The 23085-nt window shown below is 34.2% G+C and overlaps 1 protein-coding gene across 7 annotated transcripts in view; it reads left to right on the top strand.

Moving 5' to 3' along the window:
- The window catches only part of RyR (Ryanodine receptor), a 395937-nt gene that overhangs the window by 164373 nt on the left and 208479 nt on the right, over positions 1-23085 (top strand). For all 7 annotated transcript variants that reach the window (XM_081725586.1, XM_081725584.1, XM_081725582.1 and 4 more), the window contains exons 5-10: positions 7935-8010; positions 13382-13494; positions 16143-16248; positions 19004-19097; positions 21790-21972; positions 22744-22915. In XM_081725586.1, coding sequence (XP_081581712.1) covers positions 7935-8010; positions 13382-13494; positions 16143-16248; positions 19004-19097; positions 21790-21972; positions 22744-22915 — 744 coding nt within the window. The remainder of the gene's footprint in view (positions 1-7934; positions 8011-13381; positions 13495-16142; positions 16249-19003; positions 19098-21789; positions 21973-22743; positions 22916-23085) is intronic.

Below are 23085 nucleotides of genomic sequence, written 5' to 3'. Positions count from 1 at the left end.
CGATGAACTGATTTTGTTTAATTATTTATTAATGTGAATACAGGACCTAGATAGGTTCAGAGACCTAGCTCCATTGAGATATCGTATAGTATTATGGAAATATGTTCCCAATATCTGGGACTGGATTGATCATTTTTTTAAATCTCAGGAAATTTTGAATTTTTATACCAAGTGCGTCAAGTGACGAAATGAAAAATATATATAATATGAAATACTATTTTTTTCGTCTGTAGTTAAGACAAACGATTAAATACTCTCATGGACGCCAATCATAGTGTATAAAGAGAGTTGATAAAGGAGTTATTATCGACGTGAGAAAAGGACTCATAAAATTGTCGAAATTTCTCCTCTTGGGACAGAGACTCAATAAAAATGCTACCAAAGTGCTTTTTTTTTTTTTAAAAAAAAGATGATAAACCAATTATATATTTTTTCTTTCCTCTTTCACATTGATATGTATTCTTTGTACTGAATCTTAAATATGTTCAATGTTGACCTTTGATTTTTTCTCTTCGTCTTTCGTTTTGTCAATTTTTTTTCGTAATCCAACTTTTAATATATCTACAAGGAGAAATGTGTTATTAGATATTGAGAAGTAACAAATTTCTATGCATGTCTATAAACCATATTGTTATTACTAGTATTATTTTCTTTTCATGTATCAAAATTTCTCCTGTGCTGTCGAATTAAGTTTTCTTGAAATGTAATAAATGTCTATAGAAATGTAGTTAGGTTAGTTTAATTCAACTAAATGCAACCTTAAGTATACATTGTCCTGTATGAATGTGTGTGTGAGTGAAATGTAGGTTTAGTATTAAGTGCACCAATTCTTTTGACATATATGTGTGACTTACTATAATTAACGGTAGTTGGCAATTAAAGTCGTTGAAAGTCAATACTAACTCAATTTAAGTTGGTTCTATAAAGGAAGCAAAAAGGACCGAAGTAACCTGAACGAACGATCATCATGGGAGAGCTTTGAAAGTCAAAATCTTCGACAAATAGGTGTGTCACGTTGATTTTTTTCTTCTCTGTGGTCAATTCTAGCATGCCATCAACTTCATCATTTATCCTTCAAGTATTGGATACTAGTCGAGAACTTTCGGAAATATTGAATAAACTGTTAAATTAAACTTTCTCATCTATCTTAGAGCTAGATTGGGATAATTCGGTAGTGGGGGTTAAATGGATCTAGGTCTGGGAGGTATGGGTTAACATGTGTCTACCTTTGATTACCTTAATACCAAATATTCACCCAATAGCTATTGGAAATGATCCCAATGCGATAATTGTTCACTTTCCTTTACCATATTTCTCAAAAATATCCAGTAACTGTTCCCCTTTTTTCTCATCTTCTTACTTTCCCTCTTTTTCATCTCTTCCTATCCCAACTTCCTCTTCTCTTCTTTACTTCTTCTTCTATTTTAATAAAACTGAAAAGGGGGTCGTGACTGGGAATTCCATATATAATAAACACGGTCATGTATTTATTTTATTTTATTTTTCTTCGGAAGTCCGATGTAAGAGGGTTTTTTTTCATTTTGGTTGAATCTTGTAGGTTCGAAAGTAAGAAATGAATTATATATATAATTAGACATAAGCTGATAGCTTCATGAATATCCCCCCACCAGGGGTGAAGGGTTCCCACTCACGACTTACCATACTCCATGCATCTCATTTGCACGATACAGGGTTTCCCAACCTTCTTTTGTTACGGAGCTTTCTTTTTTTCTTTTTCTTCTTCGCCCTTTTGCAGTTTTAGATTGACGAACCGTAACAGGATTCGTTGTTATGGAAACGGTGGTTTCTATGGCAACGGCCTTTTCATTCTTGACTCCGAATTTTCATCTCAAGGTTTTATTTTCAAATACTTTCAGTTTGCGTTCTTCCCTCAGAATAAGCGACCATGTTTCGCAATTGTAGGGCCTGCAGGACAATAGGTATAATTATCGTTTTATATATTTCAAGTTTTAAATTTCTCGACAGAATTCGCGACGACAAAAGATTTTGAACTGAATAATAACACAGATTACCTGCTTTCATTTGACATTTAATTTATTCTTAGATATGGTTTTGGTCTATTAACATTGATCCTAGATATTTGAAAATATCTACTTTGTTGAATGTATTATTTGGTATTTTGACGTATTCATAATTTGCAGTGTTACAATCCCGGCGAACTTCCATGTATTAAGTTTTCTCTGCACTTATTTCCAAACCCATGTTCCTGCAAGTGTTTAATAAAACCTCTGCATTTCTTTTTATTGTTCTTCTATCATCCCATATTACATTTACATCAACGAAGCATACGCCATAGTCTGGTGAATACCATTCAGCTCTAGACCTTTGATTTTCCTTAGAGGGTACTCCAGAACGAAGTTGAATAATAATGGCGATAACAGATCTCCTTGTTTCAGGCCATTCTCGACTTGAAAGCTTGTGGACAAGAGTTCTCCTACTCGGACTTTACTTTGGGATTCATTTAATCTTAATTAATTTAACTATCTTTTTCAGTATTCCAAATTCTGTACGAATGTTGTGCAATGTTTTCCTTTCTGACCGAATCATCGGCCTTTGTAAAATCAACAAATAATTCAGGTACCAGGGTACCTGTACTCTTATTTCTTTTCAAGTGTTTGTTAAATGGTAAATATCTGGTCGATAGTTGATCGATTTCGCCTAAATCCGCACCGATAATCTCCCATAATTTCATCTGAGTATACGGTCAATTTTGTTAATGAAATATTTGAGAGGATTTTGTAGGATGTTGAAAGAGGAGAAATGTCTCGCAATCAGTTTTGTCGCCTTTCTTGTAAATTTGAAAATTGATTGTTTCTTTCCACTCTTGTGGCAATTCCTACTTGTTCCGGACAAGGAGAATGAATTTGTGTATCTTATTCAAAATTTTCTCCAGCTAAAATTAATTCAGCCGGAATTTCGTCTATACTCGGAAATTTGTGTTTCTTTAATTTCGTTATGGCAATTTTTACATCTGTTCGGTTAGGTCTGGAATATACGGTTCTGCTGTGTGCATTTCATTTCCTCCACGAACATTAGTTTTTGGCTGCGTGTTAATACACCCCATTCTTGCAAAAACACTCATTCAATGTCATCCAGAGTATAGGGGTGTATTTCGGGATGTAATAGATCGTCCAAGCCTTTCTAGACACGTTTAATCGAATTTAAAACAACGGAGCGTGATCGACACTCCATACGCGTAATATTCTTGTGTTTCAGGTACACCTCCACCACCTGCGCTCCGTTGTGTTGGTCATTATAGTACATTAAGCAAAACCTAGGGATATATGCACCGCATATATTGTTGGAGGATAACGCCCCGATAGACCACATCAGCAACAGTATCTGCTGGGATTATAAACAGGAATGTCCGCACCATCCAAGATTATAAATCTGACCAACCAACAGTCTTGTAGCACAAAATTGGAAGTGCGTAACGCGGACCAGGGACACGTTATGTATAACTGAAACACAATCACGCGAGTTGAGTGGCTACCATGCTATTCTATTCTTAATCCAATTAAATATGTCTGGGATGTCCTACGACGTCCGATTGCAACTTGGAAACCATACGCAACTCTGATTATCTCAGGTGGTTGTTTGTGCAATAGTAGGATTATTACCATAGGCCTCGTCTAAAGAATGGAAATACGGTGTACAACCTGTATAGCAGTCCGGATAATCAAACCTAGTACTGTACTTTCTAAAGGTGTCAAAAGGGATCGATGTGAAGTCGACAGGATAAACCAACACAAAATAAGTTTTACAGTCACCATTTGCTGTGTCTCTATCTCGTTTGACCTTCAGCGTGCTCCCTGGATATCTCTTCCACACGTTAATTTCCGCAGATTTTCATCGGTCCTCTGTCTTCATTCGTGGGTTATCTGTCCTTTATCCAACTATCTTATTGGTTACCTAAGCATTCCAAACAACTTTAATTGTTGATGATTTGTTAGATGAAAGTGGCATTTAATTGCAAATGATCGTATGGATATTATAAAGATTAGTTGGTAGGATACCCTATTTAAGGCCTTAATAACGGATTTCCGGTTGTAGTGCCTATTACGACTTATTTTCAGAAAGATATCGCACGTTTAAGCAAATTGACGAAAGCTGTTTTTCCGTAAGAAAAGTGAGAGGTCCTTTAATGTTTGTGGACAGTTTAAAATTACTCTTAAATTACTTTGAAATTATTCGATCGGATGCAACACGCAGAATTTTGTACAGACTGGTACGGAATGACTCCTCACGTCACAAAAGTTACATAACGTTTTATGGTACGTCAGGTTTTAAAATGGAGCATTATAATTTCTCACTATTTTCCCGTACCAGAAACATTTTTTTAAAAAAATGGGAAAAGAAAACCAATGATAAGGATACATACTTTTCCGTCATTCAGTTAAGAGAATTATATGGAACATAAAAGCAAACACAAAAAAACAAAAGAAAGTGGCTTCGGATAGGCATGGTATTTTCTAAAGCCAGTGACATTGTAAAGATTAAACAAACTTCCACGGTACTTACGAATGTAACTCTTCAAACATTTGGGGTGCGTGTCAAGATATCTAATTCAACCCAATCAAGCATTCTTACAAAATCTTGAATTATGTAAAACTTCCCTTTCCACAAGAAACAGTGCAGTCTTCTGTGAATCCACTCAATCTTTACATCCACAATTTTAAAAAAAAATGTATTGTACCATGATTATAAATCAGTATTTCATCACAATCAGTGTCACCGTGACATTGGCATCATCAGTTTTTTTTTTTTTTTTTCTGGCATAGAAGGAGTTTACTCACACAACAGTTAGTGATCTAAGTATCTCTTCCTTTTTCATACAATTTCCTTCAATATTTATTACATATTTGGCAGTCAATCTTTGCAAAGCTTTCCACGATACCATAAAAACCAGTGTTTCACAGCGGAAAAGACTTCCTCACCAGAACAAAATTGACAATCATTTTCCCTTCGGAAGAAGAAAATCGAAAGATATCAGAGGCCTTATTCCGCAACACAACGCAAATTCTGTCTTAGTTTTTCGATAATAGGCGTAGCAATTATAATTAATTTTTACATGTTTTGCGATGCGTTACACTTTGCAACTTTTGCGAAGGTTGGTACGAGATAAGGCCCCAGAAGGGAGGGAACAACTAATAATAAAACCTTTCACAAGGTGGCTTCTTCATTTGTAGGCGCGAGTATTTTCTGCTAGGTTAGTTTTCCAATTTTTTACGAATATCTTAAATTTTTTAAAGAAACCTTCTACAATATATGTCAACACAATATAGCACGAGACCAGGTAATGAGAGAGAATATCTTAAGATACAGTATGATTTTTGTTCATAATTGAATACGGGCATTTTACAGGGGAAGTAAGCAACAATGTTTGACTTTGGTTTTTGAGTTGAGGACGTCGCTATTTATTCATCTGCAAAAGATGAAGAAAAGTGTTTTCTCTCTTATGAGAAATGCTAATCGATGCGGTATTCATTGTGCTGAGAGGTTAAACACGTGTTCAAGTAGCATTGTCATGGATCCATAAAGAAAGCTTACTTCAAGAGGAAAATGGAATGAGTGCTTATTCGTCTGTTTTCCTTAACAAGATTTGCACTTTTTCTGCATCTCATAATCTATTGCAGAACATTGTTCTTCTTGACGAATTTAACCTTCAACCTTATGCGTCCACAAATCAGATTTCTTACCACGTTTTTGAAGTATTTTGTTTAATCGGTTTTCGTCTCACTTATTAGAACTCTCACTCTCAGTGCTCAAATTTGCAGATTGAAATCTTGCTTGGATTATGACGACTCATTTATAAATCCGATAATTTTTTCAGATTTTACTTTTAACATTAAGTCTTTCTTTAATAAGTTTGCTGTTTCATAAGGATATAAAAATCACGGCATTTACAAATCAGCATTATTTTATCTCGTATACAGGCCGATATTTAGGCATTTACCACTCCTGGGTCCAAGAAAATTTCACTCTCCCTTCTTTGTTGGTATTCAGTTATGTCCTACCAACAACCAGGGGGGATCGCACAGAACCAAGTACACTGATTACGCTGGCAGGCATTAACCAATAGTTTCAGCTCCTTCTAATGCCAGTAGCATTGTGACGAGGAAAGTTGGTTGTGCGAGGTTCCAACATTGTTTTCAGTGTAGATCTCCCTTATTTTTTTCTTTCATTGACAGCCTCTTTTTTCCCATACATACTTCAATTTTGATTTTTTAATATATCGCCCCTGGAAATTGCCGCCCTGGGGTCGAGTCTCTGTCGCCAGTGCGTTAATATGGACCTACCCATATACACAAGCTAGCGGAAACGTATATACGAATAAGCAATGTGAATTCACGAAACAAATCCAAAGTTGAAACAAGTAGGAGGATGGATAGTAGTGATCCCAACATGGTGTTAATGTATTATACAGGACACTCTTAGCGTGTTAGAACAGTAAACTACACACCTTAATAACTATTATAAGCGGACGCACAAGCAGCTACTCGCGGGTAGGTAGCCAGTTGTACAGGAGCTGAATGTTTGTCTGGAGTATGGTATCTCTCGTTGGCTATAGATCTCAGCAGTAGATTTTGTTGCGGTCATGAATCGTTCATACATGATCAATTTGGTTTCGGTCCGGAGACGTATAGGGCAGGATAGAAATCATGTATCGAATGCAGCATGTTGGTGGTGGCAGCATATTGACATTATCTTTCTGGAAAATGTGATTCCGGAAAGTGACTACATAAACTCAGGGAACAGGATTGACGGTATCACGGAAGTACGACACATTATACCAGAGGCGACCAGAATGTGTAAGCCGGAAGGCCAGGCGTGTCACCCCTTTAGCGATGAGCATATATGCTAGATTTTCCCGCTAAGCTGCATGACTATGGATGCCTACACGGTCACGATATACAATAAAGAAACGACTCTCATCACTCTATACTACTGCCCTCCATTTGCTTTGGCACTGTAACCTTTCCCGACAACGTCGAAGGCAATGGGCAGATGGCTGGTATGTAATTGTACAAGAGGAACTGAGGTCTGTAGAATCCCGCTAATAGACGGGAACAAACAATCCTGCCTGCAATATTTGACTTTTTATTGATTGTACTCTTACATAGAGAGTAAGAGTTATTCAAAGTTATTCTGATTGCACTAACTGTCGCCGTTCTGCAAGTTAAGGAGGCTCTAATGATTGCTTCCCAATGCGTCGCATGGACGAATTCTGTCTGATCCCTGTAAACCACCAATATGCCGAAGGCACTTCACGATTCACACAACCAGCAATTCTGCGAAATAAGCGTCTGGCCTATGATCATGCTTAGTTATTTAATTGCACAAAAAGTGTTCACTGACTTTGTTCTGACCTTGCATACACAGACTTGATTCAGATACAACTGTACGCGTCGACTTTCAAAATTGCCCTCTAAAGATACTACGGCCAGTCTGTCCCCTATGGTGGCCGTTGAGCTGAATCTTCAAACTAAGATTTGCATTCCCTTCAATATATTCTATGGTACGAATGCAAATTGTCTATGTCGGCGTGTGTAAATAAATGACTTTCCACCAATGAATATACCGTAATATTTTTGTATTATTCTTCTAAGATCTTTATAGATCTTTTGAGCTTCAATAGAAGTTTGATAATTTCTTATATTGGCAGTCAATGTTAATTATTGTTTTTGATCTGTCACACCTTTCTCTCAGCATGAAAGGTAAAACATCGCTTACAGATCTATGACTACTGTCAGATCCTTCAAAGCAAATATTTACCCATATGTTTTTCGTAGTAAAACAAAATGTATTGTCTAAGATTAGTATGGACTTCACAATCTCATAAAATCTTGAAGTAATTAAAAATATTATTATTTCAATTCTTAATGATTTATTGCGTACTTTTTATTTTCCAGTGCCTGGCTTGTCTGTCCACTAGCTCCTCCAACGACAAATTAGCCTTCGACGTCGGTCTGCAAGAACATTCAGAAGGTAAGTATTCACTTTTCATAATATCAAAAAAATTCGAATACGTGAACATCCTTGCATAGAATACTATTAGGATGTATTTAAGGTTAAGCCTCCGCTGATGGCGGCCCCAAATTATATCCACATAAACCTGTTTTCAACATTGTACTACTAATTTTGTTGTTATTTTAATATACTTACATACAATTACTTTTATTTCATTTCCATCCTTCACTCCTAACTGTTAATCACAAATGTTTCTTATTTTCGTGGTTTCTTTCCTTTTCCCTAAATATGTGCGCATCTATATTGTATTACTGCTCAAAATCAGTGCCTAAACTTTTAAGGGTTACAAACAACGAATTATTGATATATAACGAAAACAATGAATCCTTACCTTCTCACTGCGATGGAGGATATATCTTCAAACTGTTAAGAATTCGTGAATGCTGACAGTCGTTTTTGTTGCGTGTTTGAATAAATATTCTGTCAAATAACAATCTTACTGCCTTAGAAAGTATTTCTTAAGAGAGGAGTTGCATTAATAGATGTAAATTTACTTTAGGAGGGCTGATTATAAATACAGCGTGTGAGCATTTGGCATAAATATTATATTGCATAAAACATTAACAAACTTAAAAACACAAACCAACTTGTACTCAGTGACCGCTAAAAAGCACGAATGTTACCTAACCGAATAAGTGTAGCGCAACAGGGGGATGCGTCCGTAAGGAGCAAGCATGTCAGCGACTTTGGCTGTACTCATATACGAGGATAATGGAAAATTATTTCAAATGGCATGCGTGTTGCGAGAATTTCTTGGTTCCTTCGACATCAAAATAATATTCCATTTCAGGCACTTCATGCTGCACTTGTAAAGTAAATCTTAGCTATATTTGGTTAAGATGGAACTTCGATTTTATTTCCTTCCGCTGTACATTTATGTTTTCCCCCCACTATTGCAGCATACACGTCCTAGGTTAGTTACTAAGACAATGTGTCTGAAACACTGGCAATTATTCTATTGTCCGTTTACCTAACATCGCATTGATACACCAATTCATATACTCCACAATTTAACTTCGTTTTTCTCAATGGTTACTCACTCTAGTGATGACGTTTATGACTTTTTTGTTTTTTCTTAGTCTCATGCTAACATTTCGATGGTTTTTTTCATTTCTCCATGTGTTTTTTTTTCTTTCGACATCATCTGCGTCCCTTAACTCGTATGTTAGAGTAGTGTTCAACATCTTATCAGGAGAGAAATAGCTTTCGAACTGATAACGACAAATTTCAGTCATTTTGCCCCAAAAACTGTATTGCGATTTTGCTAGAAATAATTTGAATTACGTTCGACTTTCCTAAATTATTACGGTATATGCTTTCAACAAACTTTGTTGAAATAACATACAATTGGCAATACTCGCACTTGTTTAAGTTGTAGTTAGGACTTTATATTGAACTTCATCCTTATGTATTGCCGAACAGCATATCCACATTGAAAACCATTCAACTTAGTGGCACCAATGGTCTTACGTGTTGGTGTACTTCTTTACTTTGAAATATCGTTTTCGTAACATCTTTTTAAAAAGTTATGCAAGTCATTTTTCACTAATAATAATAATAATAATAATAATAATAATAATAATAATAATAATAATAATAATAATAATAATAATAATAATAATAATAATAATAATAATATTTATCATTCGTATAGAAATTAACATTATAAGAAATACGGCATTTGTTCCTCATTTTACTAGAAAATATCTTTACGAAAACTGTTGTAACCAAAGTTTATACGCAAGCAAGTAAATTTAATTCTATGCAATACGTTAATCGTACGTTTCTCTTAGCCTCGGAGTATAATCATTGCAATATAGTATATTAAACTATATTTAAAAAAAAAAAAAAACACTTTAGAAAGTTATATATAAGGTCAAACTTGTTATTGTTCAAAGGTAACAAGAAAAAGTGTCTTAAAAAAAAGAAAGCTGTGTCTTCCTCTCTCTTGAAAACGCTGATAAAGAAGAATGAAATAAAGGCAAAGGGACTTAAGGAAGGTCGTCTCTCTGTTAGGTGTAGCGACATCGTGAGTGATAGGGATTTCGGTCGCCAAGACTACTGAGTCTCGAGAGTTCATCAAAGATTGCAGAGACCTCGAAGCAAGCGATTACTCGAAGAAAACAGACAGGATTTCGGGTCAATGGGCGATTCCATTGTACTCATTAGGAAGAATACAGAGATGCGTTAACTATGAGAGTCCGTCATGTTAACTCACTATGAAACAAATTAATTTCCTTAGGTTAAGCTATGAATGTAACATTGTTACAGAAAGAAGAGGAAGAAATCATGATGCACATTAAATCGATTGCAGCAAGAATGATATATGTTTTCCAGCGAAATGCTGCTGAGAAGAACGCTGCGCTTCTCATGGTCAGAAAACACGAGTATTCTCAAGAGAACCAAAGTCTGCGGAAATGGACTTTACTGACCCTTTTTTTTCATCGACTCGCTGCTGCGATTTCTTTTCACACATTCGCCTCCCTTCTAGTAACCACATCTCAAAGTAACAAAAAAGATGCAAGTAAAGAAATAAACATTCGAGGTTAAAGAGACGTAAATAGTTTTTATATTTATTTTTGATACATTATTGGAGTTAAGATTCTTAATCTTTAAAAAAAAAGAGAGAGAGAGAGAGAGAGAAATGAAAAGAAAAGAAAAATACACAAAGAGGAACATTCACGCACTGCTGGATAGCTATATCAGATGTCACTGGAGACTGATTTACTATATCTCTTCCTTCCCCTCTCCTCCCCCTCCAAGAAAACAAAGCAGTGGTCAGAAGGATACATTATTTTTAGATTTCCGCGCAAACATGACATTCACCGTATCCCTGACAACTCTGATACTAAGTTCTATACACAGTGGTTGTTTGGATCCTCATAAATAATCGAGATAGCAGAGAGAAGGCAATGAGTACATTCCTCAGCTGAAATTGATTACTTTGTTAAGCATACAGCTCATTGCTAACGTTACTCCTACATAGTAAAAATGGCTGTGTTTCGGATGTTACTTTTGACACATACCTGATGCTACCTCAACTCAATCGTATTATTTGGAGTAAATACGAGTGGTTAAAATGGGAGTGGTTAAATGAACTACCTAACATTGTGGCTTGTAATATGCATAGTGTAGTTTTAGTAATACGCTATTAGTGTTGCATGTATAATTGCCAAACAACTATGTTTGCAACTGAAAAGTTATTGCGAAGTTGGTTTGGGGCGGGAAGGGAGATAAGTAGAATCGTACAAGGAGGCTTTGGTTCATTTCGAGACATACGCCGAAGTTCTACTTCTTCCCGATTCTAGCTTTTGCTTATTATATGCAAAGAAGGAATACAAACCAATTTAAAAAGATTTGATTGTTTTTAAACACGCACATTAGGTTCACTGTTTACTTCTCTTATATGCAAGAATGCAAGGTCCCTCAGTTCTGAATCATTGTTTTCGTCTAAATTTCATTCATATAAATCCATCAACTAGATCGACTCACCTGATGTTTGGTTCAATCAACTGACTCAATCCGTCAATTATACTGAGTAAATCTGTCTTTTGACTCCTCCGAAGTCAATCCGGTTCCTTTCATATATTCGAATCTTTCGTTCCACTGAAAGATTTGTTCTTTTGGGGCAAATCGTTCCGGAACTACGTATCACTACAATTATCAATTAGTATTCAATGACTTGCATTCACTATGCGAGCTAGATGTTACTAACAACACAGGGTATATGTTGAAAGAACAGTCTATCTGTTCCTACTTTCGCTTTCCTTGTTTGCACACCGGCTCTATGTCAAACTGGTAACCCTGAGCCTTTGTTAACCTCAAACCCTTGGTGCTGAAATAACACGATACAATGGTAGTCATCCTGGAACCACTGACTTGTGTTAAAATTGAGTTATATGGCCATAATTTTTACTGTGTACGAAGGAAGTAAAGATGATGATGGAAGTTTGACGTTGAACTTGATTGATAAATTACTCAAATTATTGGTTGACCAACATATACGTTGGGTGAACCTTCACCATTACCACTTTCCAAGCACATCCACTATTAGCTTATTTCTGTAGGATGTATCTATTCTGTGCTGCTATTATAGGCTCTGACGTCATACATATCAACCAATCAGAAATGACTGGCCTTGCAACGATAATGTTTATGTATATTTAGTAGGGCAACAAGCAGTGTTTCTTCCAGGCATGTTCTTTGGGGGGTACTGCCCCCCGGACGAGACCAAAATAATACGTCTATAATATAATAATAAATAAAATAGTACCAGAAGTGGCCCCCGAAACTTTTTTTCTGAAATAACGACTGGCAACAAGGACAATAGTCCGGTACCTTATGATAACAAATCTTGTGGCCAGACTTATTTAAACTTGCTTTATTTATGCTCCTAAAGATATAATAAGTGAGGAAGTCTAAGTGAGCGAAGTGTATTTTTAATTGCTGCAAAATAAATTATAAGTATTAAGAAAATACAAAGTTTAAAAGTAACAAAAATAGTTTGAGTTGAGTTGATTTTGAGTTTAACGTGACTTTCAGCAGCGAGGCTATATGAGACGTGGAACTACTGATTAACGTGGAATCCGAACCACATGAGCTCCCGCCGGGAATCGAACCCGAGTCTCCCATGCCATAGTTTAATTTATTGAAATAACTATCGTGATAAGTTTTGGTTATTATTAAAGTAATTTTAATAGAACTGGGACCACAATATTTAATTATATACGCGTGTTGCAGCTTAGACGAAGCTAGGAAAGGACGACAATATCAAACAGTGAGAATAAAAATACAGTCAATTTAATCCTTGTGTTGGATTTGATTGGAGATCACGTTTCTTTTCAGCACACGAACTTACATGAGATAAGACCTACTCCTTAAAGTGGGATCTGGGTATGTATCAATAGTAAATAGCCCTACCAGAAATTGGATTCGGGACTGGGCACACAGAAAAGTCGCGCTTCAGCCATTTGATCATGCAGTGGCCTTTAATCTTTTCATACCTGTACTGTTCGCCAACCTTTAAATGGAGGAAAGAAAGAAAAAATTATAATATTGTTACTATAACTATTGTACTCACTATATTTTAGACTTATTCTTCTCATAACTAATTCCCCTCGTGAGCTCATTCGTGGCTATGTGGTTAACATACGTGCCTTGGTGCGGTTCGATTTCCGGTAGGACCTCATGTAGTTCGGATCCAAGTCTCTTATAGCCTCGTCTGCAAGGAGCGCTAAACTCTAATTTAACCAACCAATCAATTCCATTCATAATTTACATTCATAACATCACATTTTGATTTACTCTATGTAATGTGTTATTCTTTCAGGTGAGGCCTGCTGGTGGACAGTTCACCCGGCTTCCAAACAGAGATCTGAGGGCGAGAAGGTGCGAGTAGGTGATGACGTCATCCTCGTATCCGTTGCCACAGAAAGATACTTGGTGAGTAAGAATTAAAGAAAAACATTAAATACATTTGAATAATGTTAATTTTGTACTATCTAAATAGTTATGTCTTGTTCACATTAATATTGGTTTGTAATAAGGTTTCTCAAGGTGGGGGTCGAGACCCCTACGGGGTCGTGAGAGGGTTTCATGGGGGTCGCGAAGATAAGTGGAAGGGGTGAATATAATTAGAATCTAATACCGGAAACTATTTTTAATTTTGCTCTGATAGGCATATTTTTACTTTTGTACATACTGTTAAGAACAACAAAAAATTAGGTCTACTAAACCTTTTTACAGGTGGAAAGTTGTTTAAAAATCAATTTAAATGAAAGAGGTACGATATGAAACTAATGAAAACTGCATATTGGAATACCAGAAAAAATACAAAAACAACAAATCCTGCATATTGAAATACAATTAAAATTGAAAGCTAATGAGATACTTGAGCACTAGTGATTTCACTAGTTCGGCAATGTCCGCTTCAATCTTCGTGATGTACATTGTCAATTCATTTAAAATACTCAATAACATTTTTAACAATTGTTCAAATTTTTAAAACCAAAATTAGAAATCACTATTTTTTTTTTATCACACGACCCAAAATTAAGGGAGTTACGAAGTTTTAAACTTTTCAAGTGGCCTCCATTTTCAAACAGTATGGCGTGTCGAATTCGATATTTGTAATATGAATGAAATGACCAATTTGGTTTTAATCAATTCGCTTTCAGGGAAATTACTGCATCCACTATATACAAGATATGGATTCTACTATTATAGAAATAAATGGGTATCATGAGATTTCCGCAATAGGTATATTAGAAATCCCACACAAGCTTATTACAAACCAGAAATTATAAGGGGGTCGGTGGCAAGAGAATGTGATAAAATGGGGGTCGTGATAGAAATTAGGTTTAGAACCATTGGTTTATACAAATAGAAAGTAATATTTATATCCATCATCACGTACATAGTTTCCTTTTACAATTCATATTACATAGTTCATCTTTTCCCCAGAGAAGTCATAATTTAGGTAAACATATAAATAAAGGGTGTAGCTATACCTTTTTTAGAGCAGAGAAATCAACAGTTTAAGGTGATCCTTCCTATATATTTTGAGAAAGTTTCATCTTTTAATGAATACACGAAGAAAATGTTTTCTTTACAAAGGTATAACTGATGTTTTTACAGGTAATGTCAAAACACAGAAGAAATACATTTACTTAAATTTAATTGGTTTCAAAAATGGCTTATTTGGCTTCTAATCTTTGAAACAATAACACCTTGATAAGTGTAGTAATAAGTAAAGTAATATGTAAACAAATAAAGACGTTGTCTACACGAGCGAGAGAAGCTCTCTAGTACCTCTTTTCTGCTCACAGTACTCCTAGTACTTTTGAACAGACTCATCAAATTTTACAAGATGTTAAAAGTCACTTAGGGAAAAAATATTCTGCCAAGATCCGAAAACTAGACAACGCCGTTGAGATATGTTGGCCAAAAGTCCTGTCCAATTTACATAACATTGGAAGGTATTCATTGTAATATTTGTCGATGAACATGTCAATCAGTTCAATTAGTTGTACATATAACGTGTTTTTTTTTTTTTTTTTAAGTAGGCGATGATGCACCGAGGCTAAGGGAGATGGTGATGATAATGAGTGGTGGATTGATGAAAGTAGAAGTAAACGGGAGGACCTCGAGAAAACCCACGCACACGATGATTGTCTGCCACAAATTTTCCTTGGCGGGAGTTGAGATCAAACCAGGACCCCATGCGCCAAAAGTGAGCGCTCTATTTTGAGCCACTGTGGTCTTAGTTCAAGCTTCTCACCGGTGGCAATCTCATTTCGCCTCCTAGTAATATAATAAGCAGCTTCGTGAACAAGACACATTTTATTATATACTTTGATAAAACCCAAAACCACTTTCTCACTAATATATACTGCGTTTTTTGCGTTAATAATTGATTTGTCATAAATGGATATTATTTCCTTAAATTAATATTTAACGCATAGTTCGAAAATATTAAACACGGTATTCAACGAAGCGAGCATTCAATGTCGCTATTTATCGGATGTACTGTCAATAATTTATCTCAATGTGAGAAAACCCATAAAAGGAATTTATTCACGCACAGCCGAGCAAAAAGTCAGTTCTCTCATAATGAGTTATTTTGTTCTCGGATATATTGATGATCGTACCTTGAAGAATAGAAACCATTGACCTTTCCAATAGACTTTCAAGTGTCCTGCGGCTCAATTACGTATTTCAAATATAACTACCGATTCCTTATTATATATTCGTTCCCGTTGAATACTAGAATTTATAATCCGTATCTTTTAAATTTGTTTTGATGTCTCTAACAGTGGTATACGCAAGAGAAGTTGCGGTTTCAATCCTCCTTAAGTGAGATATTATGGAAAAATAATCATTTGTTACATTGAAATATATACTGTATATGCGAAAATCACGCGGGTCATGAAACGATATGAAACTGAATGGTGGTACATTAGAATAGAATTCCAATTTCATTTTCCACTACTGCACACTACGATTCAAATTAAATTATTTTAACTTCAGCTTCTATTGTCTATCGTACACAATATAATAGAGATTCATTAAATAATTGTTTTGTCTTACAGCAATCCACAAAAGAAAATGGTCTCTCCATTGTAAATGCTTCCTTCCATGTAACGCACTGGTCAGTACAACCTTTCGGCACAGGAATTAGTAGAATGAAATATGTAGGTAAGTCACTGCTGAAGTTAGTAAAGTTTGAAAAAATCAAAACAAACATACATTTTATATTTTTATATTTAAAAGTTAGATATCAAAGCAATGAAGAATTTGAACTTGCTTTACAAAATGTAAACAAATAATTGTTTTGAGATTAATGCAGAAAATTTTAACGCGCAAACTAATAATCTCCTTTTCCTTAAGTGGATTTAAGAACAATCAGTAAGTTATATGAAATATTTACGAAACCATGAATACCCACTCTGCAGGGTATGTATTGGAAGGACGAAATAACATTTTAGTTTAATCCTAACCGCAAATGCCATAACTCTGGGCCCCTGCACATCTGGTTCATTTTGCTCAATTGGATTAGTAATTTAATGGCAATTAAAACATGATAAAATGACAAACACGTTCTTTCCTACTACTGAAGATATACAGCTATATGCGTATAATGGATTAGCTTCTTTAAAGAGAAATGATAGCAACTAAAATTACAACTTTTATGTTCTTTACAAGTCTTATCTCATTGATCTAAAACATTTCGTGTGCACACGCATATGAAACCTGTCATCAAACAAAAAATGAAATCTTTAAATTCTAACTGCTGAGACATTAAAAAAATCACTTTCACGTGAAGGTTAAACACGTTATATACTTACTTTGATTTCTAGTAATTTTAACTTATTTAAACTTTAATATTGAACCTTTTAACATCTTGAATATCTTAATAAGTCTTCAATAAGTGGTAAGCTAATTCTTCCTTTTAAAATTCATGTTACCGTTATAACAAAATTATGTACGATATTTCATTAAGCTAACACGAAGTGTAGATCCTGTTGAGAGCATCGATTCAAATTGAACAGATCCAGGTGTTAAAAAATTATAAACATATAAACTTCTTACGTACGTTGAACTAATTTTACTTGAAGAAAATCATAATATGGAATTTGTTCATTGCTTTGAAGTCTTATTTATACTTTAATTTGAATGGAATTAAATCCACGCTAAATTTGAGTATTTTCTTTTCGATAAACAATTAATTTTGACAATATATTAGCATATAAAACATAAGAGCTTGATAAACAAAAAATTTAGACTTTAGAGAACTAAACATAATTGAGACATAAGCACTAAATTCGTAGAAATATAACATTAAAATAGAAGTGAGATGAATATTCTAGAGATAACAAATAAAGTTTACCTATTAATCTTCACATAAATACAATAGTATAGCAAGTGTTCGAGAAGTAGAAACTGGAATAGTACGACTGAGAAAAGATGGATTTCCTTTACATGAGAGTAGTAGCATTGGCAAGTCGCTACACCAAATATGCCTCAAACGAGATCATGGATCCGTATAATTCATTTTCACTGTACTTCTTGTAATAGGCATGCATATGTACATAATTAATATGACAGATCTTTAATCTTGAATATAGAGTCAATGTTTATAGTATTTAATTTCATTAATATACAAATTTGTTAAAAATTAAAACTCATTAAGAAGATATATTGGGAAAGTATAATTTGCTACGTTCTGCAAACGTTTACATTGGCTCTTTTATTTTAAGATTTAAGTTAATAAAATGTATAGTATTTAGAAAAGTATTTAAAGTGATAGAGAAGATTATATATATATAATATATATATACTATATATATATATATATATATATATATATATATATATATATATATATATATATATATACTTATATATATATATATATATATATATATATATATATATATATATATATATATATATATATAAGTAAGTAAGTAGCACGTTGATATTGGACGAAATATATGCATGAGTAACACCAGTAAAGACGAAATTAACAGACATGTGCATATAGCTTCATATTGAGAAGTGAAATGTAAATATATTTAAATCGTAAAAATTTCAGTGAATGTATCTGCCTGTTTTAACATATAGATCTGAGACGTGGACAGTTAACAAAACAAGGCATTCACTATCTGAAGATTAAACAATAAAACCTGGTGAAATATGTTAGGAATCACCCACAAAAATAGAAAAAGAATCACATTGATTACAAAGATAACAGAAGTGACGAATCCTAAAGTAAAAACAAAGACATTAAAGTGGCAGTCTGCCAGTATTGCAAGATGAAATGTTGATTGGTGGACAAAAGCAATCCTTGACTGGATAAAATGAGACAAAAGATTTTTTTTCAGAAAATAGGAACATAAATATCTAGATATATAAAATAATGTCAACATCTTTAGTGTAATTTTGTTAATAAATAGAAACTATTCTGACATTATCCGCGAAACCATTAAATTTTATAATATGAACGTCCATATAACGGGAAAGATTAAGCTTAATCTCACTTATAACTCTTGTTTATTGAATGAGATGCAGCAGGGAATCCAGGATTTCACCTATTTTTTAATTGGATTCCGAAAACAATTCGAGGCCTTTTTTGTATCTTAGCAACGGAATCCTGTGTAGGATGTTAGTACTGCTAGTCAGCTTGTTATTATCAAAATAAATACAACGCGAATTCTAGAAATCATCCTAAACTTCGTAAAAAAAAAAAAAAAAAAAAAAAATAATAATAATAATAATAATAATAATAATAATAATAATAATAATAATAATAATAATAATAATAATAATAATAAAAGGACACCAAGTTTCATGTAAAATTTTAGGTATTGCCACTAAAATTCTTTTCCAGGTAATTCTTAATAGTTTAGTATTAAGTAAGAAAAAATATAGAGATTCTTTCTATTTATAGGTTATGTATTTGGTGGTGATGTATTGAGGTTCTTCCATGGAGGTGATGAATGTCTTACCATTCCTTCAACGTGGTCTGATCAACCCGGACAAAAGTACGTATTTTATATTGATTTCTTAATGTTATATTTACATACATTAATGCAAGCGATAACAATTTTTAAGCCATACTTTAAGACGTGAGAGTTAACATATTTGGCCCAAAAACTCATAAAAATACTCTATACACTAATATCAATGAATCATGCCTTATAATAAGATGCGTTCCGTAATTTCAGACTTTTTCAGTCATGCTTATCTAGGAAATTACCCCAAAACTAACATTTGTTAGTTATTCCAAAAGGATCTTAAGAACTATAACATGTCAAAATAAATTACTCATGTAGGCTAATTTTCAAGAATCTAAAGATATATAAGGGGCGATCAACTGAAACCCGTTCAGTGGTCGTAATTCATGACATAAATTTTATTTCGAGCGGAAACTTGTGCACTATCTAGAGGCGTCTATGGTTAGCGTGCAGTAAAAATATTGTTCAGAAGAAGTCACCATGAGCGTTGAGACACTTGTCCCATTGTGTCACTAACTTACATGCCGTCCATGTAAAATTTGGACGGCTGACTATTAAACCAATCACGCACAGCGTCCTGAACCTCAGCGTCAGACTGAAATCTCTGACCTTTCAATGCCTTCTTTAGAGGCCCAAAGATGTGAAAGTCACAAGGTGAAAGGTCAGGTCTGTAGGACGAGTGTAGCAACATTTCCCACTTGAATCGTTGAAACAAATCCTGCACTTGGTTTGCAACGTGTGGACGCGTGTTGCCATGCAACACAATGACTCCAGCGGTCAATAAACTAGGCCTTTTGTTTTTGATGGCTCTCCGTAACTGTGTCAAGGTCTGCATCCGCATCCGGCGTTGATGGACTGTCCTGGTTCCTTGAAGTCGGGTAATAATGGTCCATGGCAATCAAAGAACACAGACACCATAACTTTCCCCGCAGACGGTCGCATCTTGAACTTTTTGGGACGTGGAGATGAGGGGTGTTTCCACTGCATACTGAAAGACTTTGAACTCGGTCCAAAATGAAGGCACCAAGTTTCATCCTCAGCAACAATGCGCAGCAAGAAGTCGTTACCTTCCAAATGGTAACGTGACAAATGTTCAATGGCGCAACCCATACGCTCCAACGTTTGGTCTTCCGCCACCCTGGGGATCCACTGCGCTCGCACTTTATGACACCCCAGATCTTCCACAATTTTCTGAACAGTACCATAACTCATGTTTAACCCGTTCGCTATGGATTGAATACTAATGCGTCTATCCGCAGCTATAGCCGCATTCACTTTTTCACGCGTGTCTTCTGTGGCAACAACATGGGCTTGACCAGGACGGGGATAATCAGTGGTTTGTTCACGCCCCTTCCGAAACATTCTGGCCCAGTCCACCACTGTTGTTTTGGAGACGCATGCATCACCATACAAGTCTTTCATACGCCGGAACACTTCAGCTGGTTAACAACCTTCGGCACTCAGAAACTGGATGAAGGCACGCTTGTCCTGTTTGGACGGATTGAGGATCTTGAACGCCATCTTTCACTCGTTATACCTGCAAAACGGAAACACGTATCAACAACATTCCTACACCCAACACACAGGGACATTAGCCATTACATACTATTAAACAAACAATATCCTCCTGCACACTATACCAATAATACATGGAACGAACGGGTTTCAGTTGATCGCCCCTTATACTTCTTACGTTGCTCTTTATTAAAAGCAACATAAACTTATTTTACATATCAGCAACACATAAAAAGAACACCAGATGTAAAGATAAAAGCTCCAGTAACCAACACTGTACAATTTTGTTCGAAAGAAATCCAAGGCATATTGATACATCGGATACTATAAACTTCTTTAATATATTCGAATGGCTGAACGAATACGGATAACAAGAGCTTGACGAAAACTTATCTATTAGAATATTGCTTTTATGCTGTGAATGAATTTCTAGATCTGTAAATGAGTATAATTATTGATAGTATAAGTATTGAAACGGTGAATTTTTTAAATTGTGTGTCTATGTACTTTCTTTGTATACTCAAAGTACTGTTGTGTATATCTACATGTATATGTATATGTATATCTATCCTTCTTATCATTGGATGTGTCTTATTCACACGCATCAATTAGTGCAACATGTATGGTTATAAACAAAATAAATTGAACTGAATTAAGTAAAATTTTACAGTACCGTACTTAGACAATACCTAAATAAATATGTACTATAAATACACAAACAAAGATGAAAAATTCCTTACACAAATATTGATAAAAAATAAAAATATAGCTTTTTGAGTTAACAATTTTTCATTAAAGTCGGTCGAAGATGCCTACATAACTTCATGAGGATTGGAAGATTTTTCCACTAAAAGAATGTGAAAAGAAGAATGCAAAAGTACTTTCAGTTTTAAAATTATTGCTGAAATAAGTTTAAAGTACTGTTATTCAATTTGATCATTTATTGTAACCTTACTTGTCTTTCAATCATATTCAGAAATCGCAAATAGAAAATGAAACTATAGTTTAGAATTGATTCTATAATTCTTTAAGTTAACATTCATTCTACTTATAAGAAATTTTGACTTCAATATTTCGATTTAGTATGGTGCACGATTAATTTATATAAAACGTCAATACGTTTGTATTTAATAGAAAAGTTTCTTAGTACTATTACAGAGTACCTGCGACATTCAGTTATTAATACAAGTCATTTTCGTTACAGCATTGTCGTTTATGAAGGTGGTAGTGTAGTCAGTCAAGCTCGTTCTTTATGGAGGTTGGAATTAGCACGCACAAAATGGTCAGGAGGTTTCATCAATTGGTATCATCCAATGAGGATTCGCCACATTACAACCGGACGATATTTGGCTGTTAATGAAAATAATGAACTTATTCTTTTACATAGGTAAATTTCCGAAATATGCTAGTTTGCACTCAATAATTTACTAAACGTTTTGTAATAATACATTAACTTTTTCTTCACTTATTCGGAATTGCATTTAATTTATAATGTAGGATATAGCATGAAGAACACAGCTAGATTATAAGAAACAAATAAATGTAAAATTTATAAGAATCGTTATATACATCAAATAATATTTCCTAAATTTCAAGGAATTGTTATTATAAATGCATTAATAAATTAGAAACGATTTGAGATGGAAATTGTATACAGTTTTCTTATATTTATTTCTTTTATATTCTGGCAACTTATTATTTTTTTTAAAAAATCCAATGTTCCCAGCATTCCTGTAACTAATAGTAATATTTTAACTTCAAATATGTACTTTATTTCTTTTTCTAATTCAGTAGCTATGTTGATAACTATATACTGATGAAGAGTATATATTCAGAACATTTAGATATCGAGAAATATCTAAATTTGAAAAATTTAATTGCAGTGAGTTGTTGAGTCAAATTCAAATTAATCAGATTTTTATAGTCCTAGTCGATTTCTTTCTTCTAGTATAAGCAATTTTCAGTACTTCGCTATTGCTATCTAAAAATAAAATCTTATAATTTGCTATGCTATAAGAAATAATGAATATTAAGAAAATTGAAGAAAATTATAGAAACATATTTGATATATTAATTAAAAGCAAGATTTGTAGAAACTGAAGTGATTTATTTTCCCGTAACTGTCATTTTAATTAGACTTTGATTGAATCTTTCCTAGAAATGACGCCTCAGTAGCACAAACATGTTTTTGTTTACGTCAAGAAAAAGACGACCAGAAAATAGTTCTTGAAGACAAGGATTTGGAAGTGATCGGTGCTCCAATTATCAAATATGGTGACAGTACAGTTATTGTACAACACTCAGAAAGTAGCTTGTGGTTATCTTATAAGGTAAGTAGTTTTGTAACTTTAAAACGTAGCATTTAATTTAATCTGAATATATATTTTATAGTAAATATTTTCTTGCTATGCTATATATAGTATAGATATTATAATGATCTATTTTTCACAACTATATAAGCTATAAGAATGAATGATAAAGTAGATCTAATCATAACTGC

The sequence above is a fragment of the Thermobia domestica genome, chromosome 9 (genome assembly GCF_964235325.1).
Source record: "Thermobia domestica chromosome 9, izTheDome1.hap1.1, whole genome shotgun sequence".
Lineage (NCBI taxonomy): Eukaryota > Metazoa > Arthropoda > Insecta > Zygentoma > Lepismatidae > Thermobia > Thermobia domestica.
Note: the sequence above shows the minus strand (reverse complement) of the source record. Positions and strands in the feature narration are given on the sequence as shown.